Raw genomic sequence first — 15805 nt, 5'->3', positions numbered from 1 at the left:
ATGCATGTGTGCAGTTACACATACACAAATCATATATCCCATACATACACACACACCAAAACCCAAGCCCTAAGGAACTGTGTGTCACACACAAACAAAAAATTAAAAACTACATAAGAACAAACTAGAAGCTATGCCAACGCACAGCAGTGGCAGGGAGGAAGGGGACGGAGAAGTGATGTAATTGAGATTATATTATAATCTCAAAAATAAAAATCCGAGAAAAGTGTCATGGCACACGAGCAGTGCAGAACGCTCACTCACCCACTACTTTTTTCGAGAAACATTTATAACTCATGTGGTATTTGCGCTAAATTGGAGGCAGGTGCAGCCATAACCGTGTGGTGGAGCTGTGCTGTGTTTTGGTAAGTTTTACCTTCTCCCGCCATGAAACAAAAGTGAGATGGTTGATAGCCATTTTCTTCTCTGTGGTGACCATTTGACTCTGTGTATCCAACAGCACCATGCCCGGCACCTTAAAATATACAACAAAATCTAATTAAAAACTAAGCCTGATTCCCTGAAGCAGGGAAAACAAAGAAAGTATGTAGTTACACACTTATTGCCACAGCTAGTCGGAACATGCAATATACAGTATGCAATGTGAGTTACAAGAAGCAGACAAAGAAGCTGGGAGTGCTATCAAGGGAAACATTTTATCAGTAGATGCTGGCATTAGCTCGACAGACACAGCAATGTAAATACTGACTGCTTAAGTAGACGACATTTTGTTATGACACTGTCAACATAGCACTAGTTCAATGTTGGTTGAGTGGATGAGATAGATAAACAAACAAACAAACAAACAAAAGACGTATGAAAGAGGTAGACAGACTTCCAGTGTTTAAAGTGATTCTTAAGTTAGGGTTTAAGAGGATCATGTGGAATGAAGCTTGGGGCTCTCCAGAAGGCTTCTAGCCAAATCCCTGTCCTCTGACTTTATGTCTTTCCCACCGAATTATCTCACCCCACCTCATGGAATCCCACAGGAATCTTTTTACTATGGGCCTCCAGGGTGCGTGCCGTGAAAGAGTGATATTCACATAGGACGGTAACTCTAGAAACGAATGTGGTGAAAACGTGTGTGGTGTGTGTGTGCACATGCACGTGTGTGTGCGTGTGCATGTATATGTGGTGTGTGTGTGGGTATGTGTGTGAGTGTGTGCATGGTGTGTGTGTTTGTGTGCACATGCACATATGTGTGCATGTGCATGTGTATGTGGTGTGTGTGTGGTGTATGTGTGGTGTATGTGTGTGTGATATGTGTGTGAGTGTGTGGTGTATGTGTGTGTGGTGTGTGTGAGTGTGTGGTGTATGTGCATGGTGTGTGCGTGGTGTGTGTGTGTGGTGTGTGTACATATATGTGTGCACATGCATATGTGTGTGTGGTGTATGTGGTGTATGTGCATGTGTATGTGAGCATGTGTGTGGTGTGTGTGGTGTATGTGCATGTGTATGTGAGCATGTGTATGGTGTATGTGCATGTGTATGTGAGCATGTGTGTGGTGTGTGTGTGTGTGGTGTATGTGCATGTGTATGTGAGCATGTGTGCGTGTGTGTGTGTGTCTCTGCATGCAGCTGGCAGAGGCGGGACTGAACACAGACGGCTCAAATGTTCGTGTTATTTTGGCCTATACCACACTGTCAGATGCACTTCTGAAGTTGTAGCATAACTAGAGTTGGTGGGAAATGGGATGGAAGCCCTCAAAATATGGTTTGAGTAGTCAACATAAGAGACTGAGGTTTGAAATATTTTTATTGTATGGTATTTATTTATTTGGTGTGCATATGTGTGTAGTTATGCACATGCCACGGCATGCATGTAGAGGCCAGAGGATGACTTGGGCGTCAGTTCTCGTCTTCCCCTGTGTGGATTCTAGCGATTGCAGTCATGTGGTCAGGTTTGGCGGCAGGCACCTTTCATACACGGAGCCAGCTTGCTGGCCCAAAGAAGGTCTTTAAATTTAAAAGAAATTTGATGCTACCTAAACTTCTATTCAAATTATAGCCTGGCTACTAACAGAGTGTTTGAACAAATTGTTTGTGAAGCTGTCAGTTTCTTGTACAAAACTGTGATAGTTTCAATTTCATAGCTTTGGTGTGAGGTTTAGAGAAAAGAAATATATTTAATATTTAGGTATTTAATGATCACTATTATAGAATTAAGAAGCATAAGTGACAGAGATTGGAGATTACAGGTAGAAAAATGAAAGGTGCCACGAGCCTTGGTAATTGTGACTCAGTTCTAGGGAACGTCACGCGCTGGGAGATGGTAATGGGTGCATGTGGGCGGGCAGGAGAGCAACATCATTAGAGTGATGGGTTATTGTGGAGACACAGAGAGGGCTGGTCCTCAGATGGGACCAGCCTTTCAGAGGAGGAAGAGGGAAAAGATGACGGTGTATACAACTCAACTTTAGGTATCGAGCGAGCGTCCTTGAGGTGAGGGTCTCTACCAGCATTTTCCTCCTTGAACTAGGAGTCTGAGTGTTATAATTGTCTGATAAATTTGTTGTTCTATCCAGTGAAAAATGATCTGTTCTGTTCTCCTCAACCCATTCAGGTCTTTGGGAAGAGAGAAGTGACCGTCATATCCTATACTCCAGAGTATGGATAACCTGGCCTGGGCATGGCGACTTTTAATTACACAGGATCCAGTCATTCACTCTATTCTGCTGGGCATCCTGGCCTGGAAGATCAACATGCATGGATCTCTCTTCTCTTCTTTATCTCCTACTGGTTGCTCTCTTTGGAAACAGTGTCCTCACCCTTGTCACCATCACTGAACGTAGCCTCCATGAACCCACGTACCTCTTCCTCTGCGCTGGCTGTGGCTGACCTCGTCCTGTCTACTGCCGCTGTGCCCAAGGCTCTGGCCATATTCTGGTTTCATGCTGGAGCAATTTCCCTCGGTGGCTGTGCCACTCAGATCTTCTTCATCCATTGCTACCTTCATTGCCGAATCAGGGATTCTGTTGTCCATGGCATTTGACCGCTATGTGACCATCTGTGACCCACCGCCCTATGACACAGTGCTCGGTCACATGGTGGCTGCTAGGGTCGGCCTGGCTGTGGTCCTGAGAAGTTTCTGTGGGATACTCCCCGATGTGTTCCTGGTGTGACAGTTGCCTTTCTGCCACAGCAACGTGCTGCTGCACACCTACTGTGAGCACATGGCTGTTGCTAAGTTTGCCTGTGCTGATGTTAGTGTCGATGTTTGGTATGGCTTGTGTGTTCTCCTCTCTACTCTAGGCCTTGTGCCCTGCTCATCTTAGTGTCCCACAGCCTCGTTCTCTATGCGGTCTTCCGTCTTCCCTCCAGAGGAGCCCGGCCAAAGGCTCTGGGTACATGTGGATCCTGCGTTGGTGTCGTTTCCATGTTTTACCTGCCTGGCATTTTTACCATAAGTTTGGGCACCACCTTCCTCTCCATATCCACATTCTACTGGCCATTGTCTGCATGTTGGCCCCTCCCATGCTGAATCCCATCATCTATGGGATCAAAACCAGGCAGATTCGTGAGCGTGTACTTAGTATTTTGGCTTCACGGTGGAAACTATACTGAGTTGGATTTATTATCAGGTGGCATATTTACCATACAGAGCTTTAGCTACTTTGCAAAGAACGAAGAATGAATCCAGACTCCCATGGAGAGTATACAAAGAGACTTGTCCTGACTTTCAAAGTCACTTCATCATGTGATCAAAAAAAGATAGCGTTTAGGAAGCATGGGCTTTTGAGTCAGGACTGAATCCTGACTTTGCTGTTGATGAAGATGGTGGTGTTGTTGATGATGATGGCGATCTATTGATCCTTGGACAAACAGCTTATTTTCACAGAAAGTCTTCTTAGGATATGTTTGGGACAACTTTAAAAGAGGGATGCCCACACCAAAGTAACTAAAAGAACAAGAAAGTTTTACTTACAATGAATTTTACTAATGCATCACAATGAAAACATCTGCGTTGAATCTGGAGCAATGTAATTGTGTGTATACATTAATTTTCACTAAAACACATTTAAGTCAGAATGTAGCTTAATGCAATAGAAAGCAATGCTTGTGAACATAGTGGGGGTGTGCACATACTTATGCGCATATCTTAGTTGGGAGGTTGGTTCTATGAACATCTGGCACAGAAATATCTTAGTTGGGAAGTTGGTTCTATGAACATCTGGCACAGAAAAAGCATAAGGCTTATTATTGTTTTGTACAGTGTTGTATACATTCCTCTTACTTATTAATCATTAGTTTTCATATTAGAGGTCTCTGTAGATTGACGAGGACTGAATTAAAACATTGTGAACATTACAGCTTAATAAACGTCTAATGTAAAAACTCCACATTTTGGTTTGCAGGCTTGTCACAGTCTTCGTAGTTCTTGACTGTGCTCTGATGGTATCTTCATTAAACTGTGGCATGGCTGACCTACAAACAGGATTTTTGTTACATATACTGCGGAATAAATTGTAACTATATTTAAAAATTTCTTTCTTTTTACTTTAGTATTTTTAAAGTTTTTATACATTGCTTCTTTTTTACCCTCACTTTAAGATTATTTCTTTGAGAATTTGATACAGTGTATTTTAACCCTATTTACCCCCTCTCCTCACACCTTCCAAATCTTCCCTCTCTGCTGTCTTACTCTGTGTCCTCTCCTCCTTTAAAGCTCACCAGGTACTGTTTACATTCACATACTCTTGGAGATATGGCTCTCATCGAGAGTGGTCTACCCACCAGGGTCCACTCCCTTGGAGAAAACTGACTCTTCTGGCAGCTACCAACTACCAAACGCTCTTTAGGTAGGGGTGGGGCTTTGTGCCCATCTCTCATCATGCTGATTTTGTCTGGCTGGAGCCAGGACAGATATAATGTTTCTTTAATATTTTTTATGTCTGTCCATTTGAAGGGTGGTGGCAGACTGAAAAAAGTTCAGGAAAATCAACAGGCCTTTCAGTCTGTAGGGCCCACCGAACAAGGGGCAGCAGCCATGTGTGCAGCCAGTTGGGCCTGTGGGGAATGCATTCTGAGTCCTCTGATAAGGCTGCCTGAGAATACGGTGGGGACATTGGAGCCCAGCTCTGCAGTCCCTGTGCCTATGACAGCTAATTGTGGGAAATAACTGATATTGAGCGTAGCTAAATTTCATCTGGGTAGTACTGTGGGATCTTTAACTCCAGGGCCAGGCCCACAGCACCTAGCGGACATTCCCTTCCACTGAAAGAATCCCAGGGCAGAAGCCGAAGTCCAAAAAAGGACGGGAGGAGTGCTGTTGGAGGAGGAAGGGAGGAGTGCTGTCAGGATGGGAGGAGTGCTGTCGGAGGAGGAGGGGAGGAGTGCTGTCGGAGGAGGGGAGGAGTGCTGTCGGAGGAGGAGGGGAGGAGTGCTGTCGGAGGAGGGGAGGAGTGCTGTCGGAGGAGGAAGGGAGGAGTGCTGTCAGGATGGGAGGAGTGCTGTCGGAGGAGGAGGGGAGGAGTGCTGTCGGAGGAGGGGAGGAGTACTGTTGGAGGAGGAGGGGAGGAGTGCTGTCAGGATGGGAGGAGTGCTGTTGGAGGAGGAGGGAAGGAATGCTGTTGGAAGAGGGGAGGAGTACTGTTGGAGGAGGAAGGGAGGAGTGCTGTTGGAGGAGGAGGGGAGGAGTGCTGTTGGAGGAGGAGGGGAGGAGTACTGTTGGAGGAGGAGGGGAGGAGTGCTGTTGGAGGAGGAGGGGAGGAGTGCTGTCGGAGGAGGGGAGTAGTGCTGTCGGAGGAGGAGGGGAGGAGTGATGTCGAAGGAGGAGGGAAGGAGTGCTGTCGGAGGAGGAGGGGAGGAGTGCTGTCGGAGGAGGATGGGGAGGAGTGCTGTTGGAGGAGGAGGGGAGGAGTGCTGTTGGAGGAGGAGGGGAGGAGTGCTGTTGGAAGAGGGGAGGAGTGCTGTCGGAGGAGGGGAGGAGTGCTGTCGGAGGAGGAGGGAAGGAGTGCTGTTGGAGGAGGGGAGGAGTGCTGTTGGAAGAGGGGAGGAGTGCTGTCGGAGGAGGGGAGGAGTGCTGTCGGAGGAGGAGGGGAGGAGTGCTGTCGGAGGAGGAGGGGAGGAGTGCTGTTGGAGGAGGAGGGGAGGAGTGCTGTTGGAGGAGGAGGGGAGGAGTGCTGTTGGAAGAGGGGAGGAGTGCTGTCGGAGGAGGGGAGGAGTGCTGTCGGAGGAGGGGAGGAGTGCTGTTGGAAGAGGGGAGGAGTGCTGTCGGAGGAGGGGAGGAGTGCTGTCGGAGGAGGAGGGGAGGAGTGCTGTCGGAGGAGGAGGGGAGGAGTGCTGTTGGAGGGGAATGTGAGTCAAGCACAGACACCAAAGTGTAATAATGAAACTTACTATATGTTTACAAAAATTTATGAAAAAATTTAAAATCTGTCAGGTATTGCTTGATATTCTGAAACACAGAAGCATATAATAAATAATCTCAGGGCATTTATTTATTAAAACGTTCTTTGGCAAACTTCATACTAGCTCTAAGTTCAGTGTTTACATCCTGCCACCGATGTCACACCTGCATGCGGTCCACAAAGCCACCTTTTCGACCAAACGGTGTGACCAGCACTCACAATGTGAGCCCCATGGTCAGCTTCTTCGTTCCCGGACGGACAAGCCACCGCTCTGCCACAGGTCAAAGCTTTACCTCTAAGTTACTGAGAAAGGAGGCGGCTTCTGCAAAGTGTACTTCTAAGACAAACAGAACCACAAGTAATTTCTTAAGAATGGATAATCAGCTGGGGTGTGGTGGTGCACTCCTTTAATCCCAGCACTAGGGAGGCAGAGGCAGAGGGATCTCTGTGAGTTCGAGACCAGCCTGGTCTACAGAGCTAGTTCCAGGACAGGCTCTAAAACAACAGCAAAACCCTGTCTTGGAAAACCACAAAGAAAAAACAAAACAATGGATAATCAGGAGAACACACAGTGTTAAACAAAATTTGGAATGAAAGAAGCACAGCTGCTTTCTCCCAGTCCAGCTATTGACACTCTTCCCGTTTGATTCCAGGGCCTCTTCACTGGGTACAAAGCCTTCATTAGACATAAAGGGTGTCTCTAGTCCTCTGCTCATCCTCCTAGCAGTTACTTTAATGATTCTTTCAGCTTTCTGAGGTAAGTTGTTGTCGGCAGTAAGCTTCGATACTCTGACCTGTTGCACCAACGGGGTACTTTCATCCTAGCTGTACACACACACACACACACACACACACACGTTAACCTTTAGTCGCTTAAGTTCTGCGCTGAGCTGGGTCTCTGTGACGCTGCATTGCTACAGTGGAGAGGTTTTTTGGTTTGAGCAGCTGCGGTTTCTTGACTCTGGCAGCCATCGGGTCATAGCTGTTTCCACTCACACTGTACAGAAAATCTTCTGGAACTACTGACTGAATTAAAAACAGTCCTGAATTTTCTTTATTGTACATTTATCCATCCTTCATTTTATCTTCTTACGGTATTTTTGAAGCTCTGGATATATTCATGTTCTAGTTCAGGTACTCATTTCAGTGTCTACCTAGACTTCGGCCATCACTGGGGACGTGAGCACACTGTCATTGCTACATTCAGCTCTTGCCTGTCACTATTTTATTCTGACTTTGGTTTGTCACACTGGAAGATATTCCTGACCTAGTCTACAGATGAAGTGTGTTGGCATTCTGGGGGCGAGGGAACAAACAAACAAAAGAAATAAAAAACAAAACAAAACAACTCTGGTAACAAAAAACCCCAATCCAAACTAAAAGATGTACAATGTTAAATACACATATTTGGACTTCTCCAACAAGAACCGAAGCAGTTTCTTAGGACGCCTTTTGACAAGCCATGGACGATACAGGAATAGATAGGTAAGTGGCCCAAGTTAATAGCCAAGAAACAGAGAAAAGAAAACAAAGGAAGTCACACGAAGGAGACAGAAATGTGGTCTTGTCTGGGTTAGAAGAGTTCGGGTCCACTGTGAGGAGTCTGTCTCACCGGCGGGAGTCCTTAAGGAACCTACGGTAGGAATATTGATGTTGAAGGTTAGTTGACGTTGACTTTCCATTGCTCCAGCTAACGCCTTCATTTTGGGCTCTGGCTCCTCTAAAGAGATGAGGGTGTGAGATGGTTCCCCTGGAGGGGCAAAAAAGGCAGCGTGCATGGCAGGAACACCAACAGGAAGTAACAGTCTCCGGAAACTGCCTTCAGTAGTCACTGGACCTAGGTCATGACAGGGAGGAGGTAACAGCAGTCATTGGACCTCGGTCGTGACAGGGAGGAGGAAACAGCAGTCACTGGACCTCGGTCATGACAGGGAGGAGGAAACAGCAGTCACTGGACCTCGGTCATGACAGGGAGGAGGGAACAGCAGTCATTGGACCTTGGTCATGACAGGGAGGAGGGAACAGCGTCCACAAAGTGCGGTCAGCAGGCACCGAGTCCGACCATCACATCTTCAGTGGACAGAGCTTCAGAGGGGCTGAGTTTCCTCCACCGTCATTGAAACTGACATTGAAAAAGGGCCGCAGGGGTCCAGCAAAGTCACACTCCGAGAAGGTGTAGATGAGGGAGCCATGGTCAGTGATGTTATAGAAGGAGACAATGCCAGCCTCATAGTCTACAAAGACCCCAACTTGGCACGGAGGCACCTGCAGGTGGAGAGTGGTCTGGGGGACGGTGCCAGCCTCGTAGTTGTCTTTTTTCCACAGCCAAATGGTCCAGAAGCCGTTCTCAGGACTGAGTGAAAACAGCCCCTTCCTCTGCACAGACTCTCGGCAAACCCCCAGATCCCAGGCCTCCTTTCCGGTCACATCTACCTCCCAGTAAATCTTCCCAGAAGTGAATCTCTGTGCACCTAGCACCATGGGGTAATTATCGAATCTCTCCGCATTTTCAGGCACATTCTGACGGGTCTCTCCAAGCCTCACTTGCCTCCTATCCTTTGGGATGATGAGCCATGGGTTGGCTGTGTTGCGATCCAGAGTGATATGGACTGCGGAAAGAAGGTCACAGGTAAGTCCCGGTGGGGCCAGCAACTCTGCCTGTAGTGAGGGGAATCATGTGAACTCCTTTGAGGAGGGAGGGGTGACCTTGAACCTTACTTTGTGACCCACAGCAATCCTGGCCCTTTCCTTGGCAGGTGAGGAGACCTTACCTGTGTGTCTTTGCTCCACATGGCTTTTCCACATGCTACCATCCTGTGCTCCCCATGACCCTCATTGTCCCCTTACGTTCGAGCCCACAGTTCCTAGAAGTCACCTCACCCCAACATGTCCTCAGCATCTTCTTCCGCCCTGGCACATGGCATGCATTTGTCAGGTCTGGGGAGGTAACATCTAACGTATCCAGGTTCAAGGATCCACTCCTAGGGGAAAAGAAGAGTTTGAGAATTGTACTTGGCACTCCTGTCTTCTACCCTGGGCCCTAACGACATTCATCATGGACACTCTGATAATTAAATTCAATACAAATTGACAAATACTCGTGCATTTGATGTCCATGTGAAAGGAAAGAAACAATTTCAGAGTTCCAAGCTCTAAGAAACTCAAGGAAACCCCCATTCCTTCCCGAAGCCAGACGTCACCACTAACTCTATTCTACACACTTCTGCAGGCAGCCCTCTAGGAGGTTGGGTTCTTCTGTGAAGAACCTGGAGTCCCAGCATGCTTGGATTGCCTGCCCCCACCCTTTTTTCTCTTTTTGGTTTGTTTGTGGAGGACTTTAATGTATAAAGATGATACAGTCTAACTACAACAGAGAACTTATCAGCTGAGATGTCCTTTTGAGGCCAGAAAACATTTCAGACAGGACCAGGTCTCTGAGAACAGGGCTGCCTGGGAAAACCCCCCGTGCGTGTGTGCCTAGCTCAGTAACCACTTCTATGTACGAAGCTCCCCGGTCCCTTTTCTAACTGAGGAACCCTGTCCTTACCTTTCTAGGACAATCCTTACCTCCTGGGGAGAGAAGAGACATAGAGTCAATTCTGGAGTTTCTGATTGATCACTGAGACCTAACTCCTCAAGGCACGTGCCATTACCCATGTTTCCTCGGGGCTGTGCTCTGCACCGTTTCCCTGAACCACAGGTGATTCCTGCTGACTCTTAGCAGAGAGGACTGCTCATAGAATATCCAGGATCCAACATGGCTGTAGTTAGGATTCAGCCAGGGATTTAAAGACTGACTGAGAAAACAAATTAGAAGGGCTAGGCTCTTGGAGGAGGTGGGTTGATCATGGAGATGGAAGAAGAGGAAAATAAATAGCAATACCCAACTGAAGCCCAGAGGCAGTTTCAGGGAGAGAATGAAAGGCTAAGGTAGGATATCCAGAAAAGCTCCTTGCCATTTATGGGCTTGAGGAGTTTGGGGAGGAAGGGTCAGCTGCTTGGAAGCTTTGTTCTGTGCTGTGGCTAATCCTCTGCCATATTTAGAGGGAGCTTAGGTGGGAATATTCGTTCCCAGAGAGTGACAACCACAATGTTGGAACTGACAGGCTCCTAGGCTCAGTCAACAGGCACTAGGGAGCCCAGTTCAGTGATGGGCAAGAAAAAGCCTCCACGTCAAACCAATATGACCAGCTTTTCTGAACAAACCCCAGAGAAATGTCTGTTTGCACCTGACTGAAGGCACAGTGATGGAAGAGGGAGAAAGGATCTAGTCCACAATGTTCCAACGTAGATGCAAGACGGCCGTGGAATCTACGTGATCCTAAGAGCAGTATGTATGCGTGTCATCTTAATCTCTGCCTCTTACTACTTCGACATTTAACTTGACTTTCTCACTGTCTGTCAAGCCTCTGCTCCCTGGTTTCCTCATCCGTGGGATGGGATCACGGTAGCACTTACCTCACCCACAGTAAGCCGTCTGTGTGCTGTTTAGGACTCCACAGTTATCATTACGGGACAAAATTAGAAAAGAAATAGTAGCACCAATACATAATTTCTTAGTTAATGTGCTCTGGAAAACATTATTTTAAGGCCAACTTTATTTTGGGAAAAGAGTGAGTCCTATTTGCAGAAGCAGGACAAGCTAAAACGCAAGCAGGCGGCTCACAGAGAACACAAAGAATTTAAAACGCAGCAGCTCGGACTAACGCTAGGGCACGCTCCTGTCCGCCCTCCATGACTTCACAAATGAGAAGTTGAGTAGAGGAAGGAAAACCAGCTTCCCATGACCTAACACTCTGGAGGGAAACGACACAGTTCAGTTTTATAAATTACATTCTTTAAAACATGGCTGCTTGTCTAAGCACCAGAATGGATTTTCTCATTTAATTCTTTTTGAAAAAAGAAACAAACCACTGGAGATACGCAGTACTACATCCCAGGGACGTGTGTGAGGGCGGTGCTCCAGTTCCCACACATGGGCCACTGCAGCTTCCCAGTGATGTCTGTCTATTGCTTGCTACACGGAACACTTTCTCCTGAAATGGAAGCCACTCCTGGGTACACGGTTCAGGAATTTAAGAGTATCCCAAAGATTAAGGAGGCACTTGCTTTTAGAGTGGTTCCAGATAGCTCTGGCTACTCCGGGAGCTTGTGCTGGGGCGGAGGTGGGGGGGTGTCTTACCTGCAGTAGCTCCAGGTTAGAGCCCCGGCTCCTCCGCTCCAGCTCTGTGATCAGCTCCTGCAGGGCCTGATTCTTCTCAGCTAGCTCAATCTCCTTCTCCCCCAGGACTCTCAGGTGCTCCCGCTCATCCTTCTCCAGTTTCTGCAGCTGCCTCTGCTCCTCCTTGGCCAGCAAGTTATTCTGGTGTACAAACTCCGAATGAATCCTCGACTTCTGTATGTCCACGTTCTTCTGCAGTGGCAAGGCAAAGACAGGAGTTTTACATTTTTATTTTTGATCAAATTTCCTAGGCTTTGGTGGGGAGGCGTTTCTGTTCCCTGGTCACCTATCCCCGTTTATGTCTAGGAATAGGCTCGCACGCACACACCCATACCACGCACAGGGCACGCTCTCCAGCGCACACACGACCTCTGGAACTATCAGGGAAACAGCGCTGTAAGCGGCACACTGGGGCCGGAGCCGTAGTAAGTTACAGCTTCACAATTTCTGGCACCAACAGTCATTTTTCAACATTTCTTCCAAAACCCAGCAACACCCATGTGAGTCCTTTTATCTTTCTATCTCTAAGCCCTGGGGCACATCAATGGCCCCAGGATGGGAGGGTCACCTCTCCCACCCCAGGATGACCTCTTTGCCACCACAATTGATTAGTCTTAGCTAATTCCACTTCCTCTTTTGGGGTCTGTGATTGCTGTAAGCCCTTGCTTGTTTTGTCAGTTTCAAATGTATCCCATTTTCTACCAGCAAATTAGCAACGTGACAGGCTTTAATTCTTTATCAGGCTTTGAACTAATAACCTGGCCGCCACTAAGTAGCCACTCAATCAGGTGGACATCCTACATCAGACTTACATAGATCTCTTTGAGCTGTTTCCCCCAGCCACGCTTTGTCTAAAGGGCACAGCTGGGATACTCTCAGGATACCTCAGACCCAGAAACTACAGCATTGATTCTGTTATCCCAAGAGTGTTATCCGCTGAGACAGGTCAGAAGGAACGGAGTGGCCTTCTTACACTTTCTCCAGTAATTCTTGATCTTTGTGCCAGATTGGGGGAAATCTCATCTGATTTCAAGTTTCTTCCTCTCTCTCTCCCTTCCTTAAATTCCTCTCTATCTAGGGGTATAGTGTGGATGATTCTTGGGGAGTGACCTATGTAACAAATCTCCCAGCCCTTGGAGAGGCACAGTTATGGTTAACGCTCGCTTGAGGTCAAGACCTGGGACCCAGCCCATCCTTGGCCTCTTGCCTTCCAGTCTGTTCTCTGCTTCGCAAGATCCATTTCCAGCTTCTCGGCCAATTCTTTCCCTTTCTTCAGTTTTTCTAAAGCCACACGGAGCTTCTCCTGCAGAGAAAGGTGGCAGGTTAGTCACCAGCTAGAGGGGGATGGGAAGACTTTGGGGAAAGCCTAGTATGTCTTACAAAACAGAGCTACACTGACAGGGGGATGGGGTCTGGGTCATTACATCTCTCGTTCACCAGGAAGCCAAAACACATGATTCGTGTAGCAGACCCATGGTAGCCTCAGCTCCTGAGAAATAAGCTTGCGTTTGATGTGTAAGTTCCTCTCAGTGAACGAAGAAAATAACCTTCTATTCCCCAACTTCTCAGCTATAGGGGTGACTCTCAGCCACTGTTCTGGGGAACAAAGCATCCTTCCTAGGCCATCTTTTTATACCCACGCAGATCTCTGTGCTAGGGCCTCACCTGGTACACCTGAGCGGCCTCTTCGATAGGGACCTTGGTGTGGTCACGGTGTTTCCCAGACTGGGCACACACCCAGCAAAGGGCCTGCCCATCTTCCTCACAGAACACGTGAAGCTTCTCTCCATGCTTTATGCAGCGGTCTTCGGCGCTGCCCTTCTTGGCATCCTGGGCTGTTTTTTTAAGGTTTTCTATCATGTTGGCTATATGTCGATTGGGCCTGAGGTTTCTGAGCATAAAGCGTTGCCGGCACTCGGGACATGAACCACCTCCATCTTTCCCAACCTCAGAAATGCATTCCTTGCAAAAGCTATGGCCACATTCGATGCTCACTGGCTCCGCCATGGGGTCCAGGCAGATGGCACAGGTGACATCCTCCCACATCTTTTCCACAGACATTTCTGAGGCTGTAGAATTCTGAGGAGTGCAGAGAGGGGGAGAGATAAAATGAAAGCTTGCAAGACAAAAGCAAAAGCAAGGCAAAACTAAAACTCCCCAAAATAATGCAATGGAAAACGCGTGGGAGAATGACATGGAAGGAAGAAACGAAAGGAGGCAAGAATATCAACCTGGTAACAGCAGCCTCTCCTCCATAGTCTGACCCAGCAATCCAGTCAGGCAGAAGGGGAAACTGAGTCTCCAGGAGAGGCAGAGAAAATTGGCGGTGATAATGCTGTTACCACAAGTCCACCTTCATCACATCCATCCCCGCTAACCGTCAGGGTCCACACTTCTCCCACACACTTTCTCATCTCACGCCTCCACGTGCAGAGAAGTTAACCACAGCAGAACTGGCTATATCCCGTACGCCATATTTACCATGGACCCGCCACATTCCAGCCGGGTGCTACATGCTTATGTCAGTCTTCATTGATCCTGACTATAAGCACAGGAGTCAGGAATTCCTCAGTTATCACACAAGGCAGAGTGGTCGAATATGAGGGGCTGCGTATGTGGTAAGTAAACAACAGATACGCTATACCATACAGCCTAGGTGTGCCAGTAGCTCCCCTACAGGCTCATGCACGTGTACTTCAAGATGTGCATTCGTTAGCACACCTGCTAAGAGCACATTCCTAGCCACGAGGGTTGCATTGTATGCATGTATATATGTATACACTTACCTCCAGCAAGGTTTCTCAAGGGGCGGGGCTTTACCTGAGCTCCCCTCTGGGCTAGGTCACAACCTGCTTCTCCCACCTTTACCAGCACCCTGCCTCAGCTCAGGCACCACTCACCAGGGCCCTTCCAGGCCACTGGAAAGTTACTTTCAGAGCCCAGCCCCCATGGCAGGGCTGGAACTAGAGAACTCTGCAGAAGAGAAGCAGCAGGTGGGCCCGCCGGTTGGGGTGCGAGACGCTGGTGGGAGGGGGCTCCCCGAATCTGGGGCGGAGGAGAGAGCCGTCCCACGTGGGCCGGGGATCCCAGCCTCACTCACCTTACCAGGTTCCTCAGCCTTGGCCACTGCTCTCAGCTTCGCTGCACAAGCCTGATCCCTAAATTTCACTTTCAGTTTCCTCTCAGAGGTCTGTCTAGGAGGAAGAGGGTGGAGCAAGGGGAGGGCGGAGACGGGGCGGGGACAGTGAGGAAAGAGGTCAGAGGTGCTAGAAGGCACCGTCAGCCAGGGGGCAGGCGGAGGAAACTGCAGTCCCGGGACCGTGCTCTCTGCGTACTGCGTTCTCTCTGAATTCTCTCTGCTACTCTCTGCGTTCTCTCTGAGGCCACCTCGTCTCATTTCCCAGCACGTAACCTACAGGATACCGATCTGTTGTCTCGGACACTGGTCTTCAGGTCACACTTGGGAGCCTCTGGGAGAAGAGGTCTGGATGGAGAGGAATGAATCGCCACCTGCTTGCTACTCCCAGGAATGGATTCCTTCCCACAAGACTGGAAGTTCTTTAAAATCTGGGCTTTGAAAGATCCCGCCACCGTTTTATTAGCATATATTAATTGTACAGTGTACTGTAATTAAGTTAATTTCCCGTTGCTTTATCTTCCGATTTTTCTCCCCTCTTCTCACATAGTCTGGGGTGAAAAGTTGATTCCTTGTGATGTTAAAGTAGGTGCTGTCCCAATGAAAGGAGTTGGGATTTGTGGGCATCGACTGCATTTATAACACACTAAAAAACATCGGTTGATTTTTTCTTAATATTTATTATATTTAGAAAACATAAAAGCATCTCATGTTTTGAATTTTTTAGTCCTATTTAGGAGAGATTTTCTCAGGTGACATATACTGTCTAGACTGTGCTACTGTAGTGGGATTTGATTGCAGGAACACAAACAGCCCCAGAAAGCAGAATGAAAAACAGAGTCAGCGAAGAGAGCTGTAGACCTCAGAAGAGACATCTTCACACCACTGAAGACCTGTGTTTCCTGCAGTCAGCAGGCCAGAGAAGAACCTCATCCCCAGATAAGGCAGAGGAAGAGTCGGTGTCTATTTTGCTATATAACAGTAGATGGCGCTCTGTTTCTGTTTGCAGGCTGGATTGACACACCCACCCTAAGGTTCTGTTGGTACCTGGGCACACAGCTTGACTAATACAATAGGTGTAGGTAGCTGCCTCAACTC

The 15805-nt window shown here is 48.0% G+C and overlaps 1 protein-coding gene and 1 pseudogene across 1 annotated transcript; one reads left to right on the top strand and one right to left on the bottom strand.

Moving 5' to 3' along the window:
* Positions 1-2629: 2629 nt before the first annotated feature.
* On the top strand, positions 2630-3564 carry LOC130879993 (olfactory receptor 52B4-like; annotated as a pseudogene).
* Positions 3565-7720: 4156 nt separating this feature from the next.
* Positions 7721-14728, bottom strand: Trim21 (tripartite motif containing 21). The gene is made up of 7 exons (XM_057779173.1): positions 14672-14728; positions 13237-13650; positions 12779-12874; positions 11533-11763; positions 9898-9920; positions 9231-9331; positions 7721-8959 (listed from the first exon to the last, which is right to left on the bottom strand). The coding sequence occupies exons 2-7, from the start codon at positions 13630-13632 to the stop codon at positions 8415-8417; spliced, it is 1392 nt and encodes a 463-aa protein (XP_057635156.1). The 5' UTR covers positions 13633-13650; positions 14672-14728; the 3' UTR covers positions 7721-8414.
* Between the last annotated feature and the right edge of the window lie 1077 nt (positions 14729-15805).

Source organism: Chionomys nivalis, chromosome 8 (assembly GCF_950005125.1).
Source record: "Chionomys nivalis chromosome 8, mChiNiv1.1, whole genome shotgun sequence".
NCBI classification, from domain to species: domain Eukaryota; kingdom Metazoa; phylum Chordata; class Mammalia; order Rodentia; family Cricetidae; genus Chionomys; species Chionomys nivalis.
This window is presented reverse-complemented; position numbering and strand designations above follow the sequence as displayed.

Excerpts from the sequence above, each read along its gene's own strand:
- Trim21 (XM_057779173.1), bottom strand. The coding sequence starts at position 13,632 with ATGTCTGTGGAAAAGATGTGGGAGGATGTCACCTGTGCCATCTGCCTG. Across the intron at positions 12,875-13,236 it reads AGGCCGCTCAGGTGTACCAG|GAGAAGCTCCGTGTGGCTTT; the intron begins GTGAGGCCCTAG and ends CTTTCTCTGCAG. Across the intron at positions 9,921-11,532 it reads CTAACCTGGAGCTACTGCAG|GAGGTAAGGATTGTCCTAGA; the intron begins GTAAGACACCCC and ends TTCTCTCCCCAG.